Below are 12,100 nucleotides of genomic sequence, written 5' to 3'. Positions count from 1 at the left end.
TTTCGATGACGAAATGAAATGTTATCTACATAAATGTTAGTGATGGGAACTATCGAATATCCACTATTGAATTATTCGAACTGTTACGAAATATTTATTCATTTTAGACATTTAAATCGGTAAGATTGAATTTATTCAACATATTCGATACTGTTTATTCTATCAAATATTTTTAATTTTTTTCTTTTGTTAAAAGAGATTTGTTTTTTTCCTTAAACATTTTTAGTTTTCTTTATGTAAACTCGCACGAAACAACACGATAATATAAACATAAAAACATCACAAAAAGATAAAAGTTGTCAACTCAAATTGACATTATTCTCGAATATGCAAATCAAAGTAGCACTCCTCTAAAAGGAACTTCACACCGAAAGTTTTTTTTGTTTTTGTATATGTCTGAAAAAACGCGTATCGCGTATAACTACTTTTTATACGCTAATACGTTGATATTCCGACAATATAAAAATTATTTATTGAATAAGAAAAACCAAAATTTCAAAAAATAAAAAAAAAAAAACTTTTCACACCACACCTTGTTAGCTTTTAAATTTCAAAAATCCAACGTACAATATAATGCATATTTCGCACGTTGGAATTCTCATTTGAATATACATATTGAATATACAGATTGAACACTGTAACAAGACAGAAAGCATATAGTATAAATCTGTGAAATTTAAAATTTCTGATAAATTTGCAAAAAAAAAAACGTGACAATCTCAAATTAATAAGTATACTTTATTGTACAATATCAAATATACCTTATATTACATCAAAAATGTAACTTATCCTAATTAAATTATCACGTTTGTTTTAGTTATCCTAATTAAATTTATACTATATACCCATTATGTCGTATATAATATCTATTATAAAGAAACAAATTCATTACAAATATTGTTCGATATATTCGATACTGAAATATAATCAATATTCGTTTCTTTGATAGTGACAACTATTCAATATTCAAACATTCGATCCAAATCGTGCTCATCATACATAAGTGTAAACATTGTACTTCATATTATTTATGATTCAGGGTTGCCGTTTTAAAATATCACAGAATAGAATATTATGCAAAAAAATGCATTCTAGTTTAAAATGAACGGCAACCAGACTGATATACTTATTATGCTGAAAATATTGTAATTTGCGCAAATTTTTTAAAGACATTACTGTTGTTGTATTATAATAAATTTTTACCGATATTTTATTTCAACAATTCGATTGACTTTTCAAAGTCAAGTGATATACTTACATCTCAGAAAAGGAATACTAGACATTTATATATGAAATTAACTGCAATTTTTTTACTTTGCAATGGAAATTTTGCATTTGTTCGTTCACGTTGTTTTTACAAATATTAGCAATAAAATTTAACATTGTTACATTTACGTGCAAAGCCCTTGATATTCTGATACTTCGATTTAAACGTAAGAACTTTGCGATGAATCATGTTTCAATACCTGCTGTTAAATATTACAAAATATGAAAAAAAATTGTTTTATTATTACATAAAAACAAATTATTAATATACAACCAAATAATCAAACCCATATGGACCTACGGTATTCAATTACATTACAAGTACTACAAAATAGGGTACTGAGAAATATAACAGCAGCGCCGTGGTACGTTCGTAACAATATGATCCACCGCGATCTAAAAATAAATTTAGTAACAGAAGAAATAAAAATCCAGGCAATTAAACACAAAGATAGAACACTTCGCCATCCAAATATTGAAGTTAGGAGCTTAGTTCAGACTCCAAATCACAAAAGAAGATTAAAAAGACTGAAGCCGTTTGATTTGATTGAATAAATCAAGTTCAGAATAAACAACTAAATTAATTAAGGGGTTTGTCCACTGGGTATTACTCCCCTTCCTCCTCAACGTATCAGAACATAAAATTGCTAGATAGGTTACATTAACTTAGTTGCAATATAATATTGAAATAAAAAAAAAAAAAAAAATTTTTTTTATGAAAAGTGTTGCCAGAAATGGTTTGAAAATATAGTTAGGAAATATGAATATAGTTAGAAATTGATGTGAATTATTTTTTCAACAAAAAATTTATAACATTTCAGCAATGTATACATATTTCTATTTATAGACAAACATAATTATTTCTTCAAAATTAAAACAAATTATGTTTACTTAATATTTCTGTTCATTATTGCTTATGTGCATTACATTAAATTTTTGACCGGAAAACAAAATAGTTTTCGTTAGATGTTCGCTAATATATATTTTTTTTTTAAATCTAATGTTAAACAATTTCCTTCATGATAAAATCTAATTTTTACGTAATCAGATGTTATAATTCTTATTAAACTTAATCTCTAATTATATAAAATATCCAAATTGTGAACGTAATATTTTCAAAACTTTAAAAAAATTAAATGAAAGGGATTACGGAATAAAGTCACTGTGTATGGCGTGATATAAGTCGCCTCAAAAACGCTATAATTTTTATACATTTTTTTTTATATTTAAATATTTAAAATTACTTTCAATATCGAGTTTTATGAATATTCATATTTTATATATATAAAAAATACTTGTATACTAATTTGTTATTTTTATAATGTATTGTATATTGAAGCTATAATATTGAATATAACTCTTATAGTGACCTGACCGGGGTTTGAACCCGAGACGCTTCTGTTAAAGGACCGGTGCAATAACCACTGTACCAATGGTCAGGCCAATTTGTATATATAAGCTAGTGTAATAAAACATACTCATTGAATATTTGAATTTCGTTTACAGTTACATCAGGGTCTTGGAAGTACAGTATATCACAAAATGCTTAAATCATAACTGCCTTAAATGAATTGTTGTTGCGATTATTTCCTATTTAGCAAACAAAACAAACAAGTTACCTTTAAGAAATTATTTTTGCATCTACGTGTAGAATTATAAGCTATCTGTAAAGGGAATTATATCATCTAATAAGCTTTCCATTTTTAAGAAACATATATGAATTCAATCGCATAGTTTTGTGGTTATTTATCGTTGTTGTTAAATATTTTTAAAATATTTGTTTGCTTAGTCTATTAACAGGTAAAGTTTTAAAAGGAGAAATTTAATGTGTGTACAACAATAGATAACTTTAAAAATATTTAAAGCAAAATATTAGATTATTTACTGGTAAATCCAAGTTCGTGATTTTACCACAAAGTAAAAATTAATTTTTCCAGAAAATCTTCCTAATATTCGCAAAAAATGTAAATATTTTGAAATAAAGCCTCCACTTTGGCTGCATTAAAAGCAAGACACTTTGGTAACGCTAATATTTGCTAAAACATAAATTTGACGTAAAGGTACAGTGCGTTTTATTGCAGATATTCACGTATTATATTATCAATGGAATTTTTCATCATATTCAAACACAACAAAAACATTTCTGTACTATAAAGCAAAAAACATCACGGAAGTTATGAATTCAAGAATAAGCTTGGATATAAAATATTCATTATTAAAAGGAGCTTTTTGCATCCATAATTTACAATTTTCTTAATTTACCATTAAAAGAAATAAATATGTTTTTGTTCTTTCGTTTTAATGTTGATTTCAAGTTTCAAATCGAAATTTTCATAAAAATTATTTAAACTTATGCGCCAACACTGCATTTGTTTATATGTACATAATATTATGTTGACAAAAAAACATGTGATACCTTGGTGATTACCATGTAGCCGTGTGTTTATCCAAAGTTTTTGCTGTACAATTCAGGTTAAAGATGGATTTTATACGAAAACATCATATAGTTTTTAATCTGGAAATGTAACTTTGTAATACTGGATAACCTCTTTTTCAATATTATCTTGAACGGAGAGTCGAACTATTTATAAAATAGATTTACTTTGTCTAAGTTAAATTCAACATAAATTTGCGTGAAAAGGAATCAATATTTGTCGATTGTTCAAAAAAAATTGTAGGTACATACCATTTTTGAACTTAAACTTGAAATCTTAAAAGCCTGCACTCATTAGAAATGACAAATTCCAAAAAAAAAAAAAAAATAGTGATGTGTTTTAGACTTGAAATTACAAAAAATCTGTATTTCTGTCAGCCCTGGTTAAGTGGAACAGACAATGTTTTTAAATGGCTATGTACGTATATTTCATTTGTATGGTGGATTGAGTTATAAACTTCTATAATATAAATATGTCTGTGATCGAGTATTTGACTTGAATTTTCTATTTGCATACATACATAGGCATATACTGTACAAATTGAAATAATAGTTCTGTTCAAAATATATAATTGCAAAAACATTTGCAAAACATGTTTCATTATAATACATTATTCATTTCAACTACTTACGGAGGCCACAAGAGATCCCAAGTGAAAATATGATTTGCTCAATTTGAGGAAAATAAATAAGGTTTAATATAATACGGCTCTTAACATCATTAAAATGTTAAAGGTTATTTGGGTGTTTTTGACAATGCAGTTAAGTTTTTAAAGCTTCATGTACAAAGTAAATGTAGAGGTAGTAAAGCTTTGCAAATCTAGCCTTAGAAGCTGCATTTCATCAAAAACACGCTTTCTTTATATTTTTCGCATTGGTAAAAATTAGCAACCATAATATAAAATTGTCTACTACTACATGTGTATGTACATAAAGTACTTTAAATTTTAGAAAAATTCAAGGCGAAGAATTATTGTTAAATATTTATTTGAACGGGAAAGTTGAACTACATGTACATTATCTTTGGAGACACAGCATTGTTAGTAAAAAATATAATCGCAAATTTCGTTATCTTACAAATTTTTTTTATTACAATTTATTTTTATTTCAATACTATTAATTTACAATTAGTATGTACATACATACATATACCTTAAAACAAATGCATATAGGTATATAACGATATTTCAAAGTAATAAAGATAAAAAAAAATTTAACTTGATTGACAATTTTTAGATGAATTATTTTTGTAAGAAAATATTTTCCATTGTCCCGCTTCTAGTCGGGTTGTAAAACTTATTAAGCTATACTAGTACAAAATTTACAAAATATAAACCTGTAAATAACAAAAATTCAAAAAGAAATATGTAATAATTATGTTCAATAAATTTTCTAACGATCTACTTATGTTAGAATATTTTTAAAGAAAATCTAAGATGATCGACCATAACTGTGAACCTGTACGACTTCTGACTTTGTGTTTTTGCTAAGATTCTTATTAGGTTTTGCGCTCGTTGACGCTGTGTTTTGTCCAATAATTTCATTTTCAGATTTAAATCTTTTACTATCACTTTGTATCAAAAAATTATTTTCATTGTCTTGTGCTGATTCTGGATAAGTTTTGTGATCTGATAATTTTAAATCATTGGAAATAGATTTAGTAGATTCGCATTGTGATTCATAAAAATCTTTTTGCTGTAAGTTTTCATTATAACATTTTTCTTGATCAGTTGAAGAGGGAATAGGCCATGGATCCTGAATCTCATTGTTCAATACTGTTTCTTGGATTAATTTTATTTCCGAAGGCGATAAATCATTTTCCATTTCAGTTTTATTGATTTCGTTGTCAGTATGTGATTTGGTGTTTTGCTCATTTTTCCTATTGCACGACTGCTGTAAAATAAGTTCTGCATTAAATTTTTTGAAATACATATACATATAAGCAACAATGTATTTTTAAAAAATTTCTCTTAATGTGAATTTGGTCTAGTATTAATTTTTTGATTTAAAAAAAAAAAAAAAAGAAGTTTAATTTCAGCCAAATAAATACATATGTATATGGCTTGGAATAAGCAATATCCTTTATTCCTATAAAAAAATCATTTAACAAATAAATTCAATATCAAAATTTTGTAAAACAAATTGAAAATTAGATTAATTAGAATAAAAAGATTTTTATTTAATTTACAAAACTTTTGAGATTTTTGGTAAAATTACTTCTTAGTATGTGTACGTATTAGGTAGGTATGTCTGGGATAAAACTTGAAACTACTTTAAGAAGAATAATCATGAAATTTCTCGCAAAAAGAAAAAAAAATTTCACTTAAAGAGAAAATAAAAACTTAAAAACTTTATAAATAGGGTGATAAACATAAAATTTCAAAGTATTTATCAAATGTAAACAAATATTTTTTGGTTATACCAAACCGAAACCAGGAAGGTCTATTAATTTATAGAAAATTATTTACTTAATGTATGTAAGTGTTATTATATGTACTAGTATTACTTTAAAAAACTTTAACCAATAGTTATTAATTAATGAATTTTAACTTATATATGAGGATAATTTAAATTTATAATTAGATATTAATATAAAACATATAAAAAAGTATAAAAGTATAAAAGAAAAAAAAAGCAATCCATTATAAAAATGCAGCCAAACTAATCCAACTTTTCACGAATACTGGGTTATTGTATAATTTGTATGATGATATTGTTCTACATTATAATGTTCTGCAAACAGTGAATCTGATTATCATTTTTAAAGTAAATGAAACATCTACATACTTTAAAAATAACAATCCAATTTATAGCAATCTCCACTTTTATAATAAATTACATTGATAAAAATTATAAAGTTTATTTAAATCTAGGTATATGCATGTACATATGTGTATATTTATATGTAAGTAGTTTGTTTTTGCATACTCACATTGATCACTTTTCAAAAATGAATAGTTTGTTCTCGTGTTTCAAATTTAAAAAAAATAATTTTTAACTAATAAATAATTAAAAAATATAAATTTGTAGTACTTGTTTTATAACAAAAACTCATATTGGAAAAATTTTATATTCAAAATAAACATGCAAGACATAATTGTGATGGCTGAAGAGCATATTAATATTCTACAGTTTAGCTAGACAACCTAGTATCTAAAAAAAAGAATAATTATAAAAAAAAATATAAAACAAAAATTAATCGGAAATAAACATATTATAATTATAATATATTAATCTTATGTAAAAAACTGAATTAATTACCTACTTAATTTAAAAAATTGTTTTTGAATCACCTATTAAGACCCATTTTATAAAAACGTTATAATTCTATAAGTATTTAAAGTGATGCGGGTCATGCAGACTTATATAAATTATCGAACAATATTCAAGAACGACAACCTCATTGAATTTTAATAACTTAATTTTTCAAGTATATATTTTAATTATATATTATATATACATTATATTTTTGATATTTATATATTTACTTATTAAATACATATATAAAAATTGTATATTTTGCATGTTATATAAAATTTTTCTATATTTATTTTCAATAAAAGTCTATTTATGTTACATTTGAATGAACGGGTTCGCAAAACAAATTTGATTTTGAAAATGTCCTTTCGTCCGAAAAAGTTTGCTGACTCCGGATAAATTTTAAAGAATATCAATTTCAAAACAACAGTGATAATATCCCTTTACCTTAAAATAATAATCTTAACTTTTACCCACATAAATTCATTATGTACTTAAAAAGGTTTATAGAGTTTTAGAAATATTGGCATAATTAAAAGAATATTCAAAAATGTATTTAAAAGAATTTATGCTATACAACTTTATTACTCAATTAAAAAAAATAATTATTTTAATAATTTTTAGAAAATATATACTTGTTTCAAATTCATTTAATAATTCTAAAATACATAATTAAAATATTTTACAAGACTATGAACAATTTTTACATAATTTTTTTAAATAATATTATTTTTTCATAAAAATTTTTTATCTTACTATAAAGTCTACTAAATAGTCATACTAAAAATTAAATTCCCTATTTTTTAAATTTTTGAATTGAAGATTTTGCTTTTTCTTTTTTGTTATATAGGAAAAGTAAAAATAAATACATTTATAAAACACATCGGACAAATGGTGAAAAAATTTATTTTAATGGAGAAATTGTTACATTATGTATTTTTTTTATGTATTTTAAATATACATATGAAATTTATTCCATACTGCTTTTACATTTTTCGACCCAATAACTTAATTTACAAACAATTTAGTTTAATTTTTTTATTATGTAAATAAGAATTATGTTTTTTAATAATTTCACCTAAAATAATTTACGCATTCAAGCTAATAAAAACTTATATATTTTAAAATTTAAATATTTTAGAAAAAAAAAACAAAGTTAATTGTTATACTTATTAGGTGCATCTGCTCGAATTACTTAAGAAAATTAATTGCAAATATTTTTTTATGAAATACTTCGATTTTCACATCCTTTACTCATTAAAAATAGCAGCAATTCTTAATAAAGAAACGGCTTTCGACTTTTATATGAAATTATTTACGCTTTCGCTTCTTTTTGGCACTTTTTTTATTACAATTGACATCTTTTGATCGTATATCAGAGCCCCATTGTCCCCTCTAAGAAATTTTAAATTATTTTGAATAATAAGATAATATTAAAGTTACATTAAGTTTATTAAGTTACATTAAGACAGCGAAACAGATTAATTATAATGAAGTTTGTTTTAGTTTTTTTTAAATTTAATTATATGTATGAATCTGTTTTATTTTATTTTTTGAATTATTATTTTTATTTTATGGTTTTAATTTTAAAACAAAATCTGAATTTTAGTTTTGAGTTGAAATATATGTTATTTCTTATTAAATATGTATTTTATTTTGTAAAAAAACTTATTGGAACATAACCCCCAAATTTATATGAAAACTAAGTCTTATATAACGCGAATCACATAACGCGGAATTTCCCTGGAACGTAACTATCGCGTTATACAAGGGATACCTGTATGTAAATTTTATTTTTCCTACCTATTTTCACTTAATGTAACTTTTACCTCGTTTTACGTAATTTTAAAATAATTTAATATGCAATAATCTATTTTTTTTTCATTTAAATTTCTTTCTTTACCAACAGACAACTTACTAGTTTAGACAAATATCAAGTACATACATACATATTAGTCATATTAGTTTAGTTGGACCTCCTTTAATGTAATTTCACTTAACGTAAAAATTTTTCGGTCCCAAAAATTACGTTATAGGAGGGATTGCTGTACTTAAAATACATGAGTAGGAAATATGGTTTGCATTATTGTGATAGAAACTAATATTACAAGACCAATTTTCGAATTTGCAAAAAAAAAGTTTTAAATTTAAAATTATTTTTTCAATATGCGTCAATACCTACATATATAGTAAAATTATAAGTGTGATTATAATTAACCAAAAAATTTTTTAAACAATTTAACCTATTATAAATTTTTTATTAATTGTCTATGTGCGTCACTTGTAGGTTACTTATATGTTAAAAGAAATAGAATTTAAAAAATTTATTTGTTTTTGAAGGGAAATTATTTTGAAAGTGTGCTGAAATAACTGCTGACAGAAAATACCTACTAAAATATTTCGATTACATATAATCTAATTTCGATTCCGCAATAAATTAACTAAATATTTAATTAACTAACTTAACAACTATAAAATATTAGATTAAAATCAATAAAAACAAAAAAAAAACCATTTAAATTCAATTTATTTTCATTGCATCAAATTTACAAAAATTTTGTCAAAACAAATAAAATGAAATTAAATTAAAATGAAGTAAAAACAATAATTATGTATATTTTCTGAATTTGCAAACAAAATAAAATGTAAATGCTGAAGAAAAAGTCTAAATTACCAAATTTTTCTTTTTTCTCTCATTTTTTTGAAATGAGAATTGCTCAAATGGATTTCGTTTTCTTGGAAAATTTTCAATTTTTATTTTATTTGGTAATGCATATTCATAATTTTTTATTTCATTGTACCGCGGTACTCTATAACTACTATTAAGAAGTAAAGCTATGATTAGTAGTGCACTAAACCCCAATACAAAAGATGTTAATCCAAGATATTTTGCTAAAGTTTTGATTTCACTAAAACAAAAACTTTTGAATTTTTTACTTACATAATTACAAAATGAACTATTATCTTCCTGGTGCCTCCTCCTTATAAATGCATACAAATTTTCGGCTTGCTTCGCTTGTTCGATATACTCGCATAAATAATTAAATAATTGTCGAACGTTTATATTATTGTCAATTAAGAATACATACATTTCATGGATTTCTTTACTCAATTTTTTATCTCCAAATGTAAAGTACAATAAGGGTCTATTTGTTATTGTGCAGACCATTAATTGAATTAAAGCTTTTAATTGCGAATCCCCACCAAATGCACCACAACCCCAGTTTCCTGTTGCAACACCCGGTGGTAATAAAGCGGCATTCGAATGGAAAAAACCAACAAATGCTTTATTTAACTCTCTTTTAATAAAACGAGGTTCATATTGACGAGATGAATTTGGAAAATAACAGGCATCAATGGCAACAATATGGGTTAAACGACGTCTATTTTTTTGATTAATTTCAATATTATCCTTATGATCTTTAGAAAATTTAAAAGAATATCCATAACCAGTGTAACTACTAAACTGTTCTGCTCCAACCATAAATAGCGCTTCATTATCTTTTAAAAATTCTGTAAATAATCTGCTAACTATAAGTTCAGGGCAAATCACAAACCTTATTTCTTCTTGAACACAACCTCCTCCAAGAACACCACCACCAATATATTTATTCGCAAAGTCTACTTGAAGCAAACCGACTCCATTATCTTCAATTGTTCCAGCAGACGTTATGTGTATAACAGCCCTTGAAAATGGTTCTTTTATAGTACTCCAATTCGGAAAATCTGCAGATCTTCTTGAACGTCGTGAAAATGTTAAAACCCCGGTAGGAGGTTTTATGCAAACCCTTCGAAAGTAATTTATAAGGCATTCAATTTTCGATAAAACTTGGGGGCCCCTTGACTCGAAAAGCCTAATGAAAAATGCATAAACATTTTATTTTTAAAATTGAAAAATGCATTTTACCTATTAAAATTTATTTCCGGACAATTCTGCTCTTGAAGCCTTCTACTTGGAAAGGTACATAAGAATGCATTAGCCAATAAAGAAGCAATTTGTTGTTGACTTAAACTTATAGACTGATTATGACCTTGCTTTAATAAAGGTATGCCAGTTTTAATATGATGAGGCAAATCCAAAGCTAACGAAATAATTCTTTTTAATAGGACTTTGAAAAAGTACGTTGATGTTTCATAATTTTCACTAAAATATTCATGGAGTGAATAAAGCGTCCCAATTCTGTTATTATAAGACTTAATCGCTTCTTCCAATTCCCAACTTGAATCAAAATCTCTTGATTCTAAAGCTAATAAAATTTTCATCCAAAGCAATTCTCGCGTAGTTTTACCTTCTGTCTATAAAACAAAAGAGAACAAGAATGCAAATTGAATATCATTTAAGGGAAATTTATATTTCTTAACCATTTTTTTAATAAATATACATATGTATGTATGTATAATACAAAAACAGTCCAATATAAGCTTACGTCTTCAATTTGAATGACTGAAGTTTGGTAAAATGGTAACCGCACACCGTCTTTGTCTTCATGTTCTTTTTTTCTGCCATATGGCTGTGGTATTACTGAATCGCCAAAAGGATATTGGAATAAAACCGCATGATTTTTCCAAGGCCTTATATCCTCAATATGATCAAATTCATGTAAATAAGCTGCTTTTCTGTAAATCTCCTCTATTGAACTCCCAAAATAATTATCTAAAAACATTAACTAAATTTAACAAGAAATTATGAATTGCATTCTAAGCTGTTTACCTCCCATTTTTGGCTAAGTGAATTCTATTGAACACAAATTTTATAACTAAAGTTGATAAGACTTTTTTGATAAAAGGTGAAATCCCGTTTTCAGATATTCTGTTTAATTATAAATTTGATTGTTTTGATTTTTGATAATTCAGATGATGACTCAAATGTCAATTCAATGCTAAGTGGTAGCATTTTATATAACATTAACAGGGTTATGCCATTCCCGATTACTTCTTTAATGTTATTATCAAATCTGTTGGTTAATTTGTGAGTAAACGTAAATCGTTTTGCTACTTTCATTGACAGTCGAAAATTTTTACTTTTATTTAAAACTGTGTAAGAATTGTGTTTCCTTTAGGCTTACCCAGCATTTACACATACAAGTTACATGCAAGCAAGTTTGTATAATATTAATTGTCAATTAGTTTTCGAAATGTCAA

General features: G+C 25.1%; 1 protein-coding gene across 4 annotated transcripts; it reads right to left on the bottom strand.

Moving 5' to 3' along the window:
- Positions 1–4,865: 4,865 nt before the first annotated feature.
- On the bottom strand, positions 4,866–11,969 carry LOC129618771 (poly(ADP-ribose) glycohydrolase). Of its 4 annotated transcripts, none has more exons than XM_055533746.1 (5): positions 11,670–11,969; positions 11,386–11,612; positions 10,866–11,254; positions 9,900–10,812; positions 4,866–5,593 (listed from the first exon to the last, which is right to left on the bottom strand). In XM_055533746.1, exons 1-5 carry the CDS (start codon positions 11,674–11,676, stop codon positions 5,132–5,134), a joined length of 1,998 nt encoding a protein of 665 aa, XP_055389721.1. In that variant the 5' UTR covers positions 11,677–11,969; the 3' UTR covers positions 4,866–5,131. The 4 variants fall into 4 exon arrangements, with proteins under 4 accessions (XP_055389721.1, XP_055389722.1, XP_055389724.1 ...); XM_055533747.1 differs by having other exon boundaries at positions 4,866–5,590; XM_055533749.1 differs by lacking the exon at positions 4,866–5,593 and adding an exon at positions 6,736–6,853 and having other exon boundaries at positions 11,670–11,965.
- Between the last annotated feature and the right edge of the window lie 131 nt (positions 11,970–12,100).

The sequence above is a fragment of the Condylostylus longicornis genome, unplaced genomic scaffold (assembly GCF_029603195.1).
Source record: "Condylostylus longicornis isolate FDR11 unplaced genomic scaffold, ASM2960319v2 ptg000010l, whole genome shotgun sequence".
Lineage (NCBI taxonomy): Eukaryota > Metazoa > Arthropoda > Insecta > Diptera > Dolichopodidae > Condylostylus > Condylostylus longicornis.
The sequence above is the reverse complement of the archived record's forward strand: the minus strand, read 5'-3'. Positions and strand labels throughout refer to the sequence as shown.

What these genes read in the sequence shown, in the direction of transcription:
- LOC129618771 (XM_055533746.1), bottom strand. An exon ending in CCGGAAATAAATTTTAATAG is followed by an intron (nt 10,813 to 10,865) that starts GTAAAATGCATT and finishes ATTTTTCATTAG; the next exon opens with GCTTTTCGAGTCAAGGGGCC. An exon ending in ATAGTTCATTTTGTAATTAT is followed by an intron (nt 5,594 to 9,899) that starts GTAAGTAAAAAA and finishes CTTATTTTACAG; the next exon opens with CAGTCGTGCAATAGGAAAAA.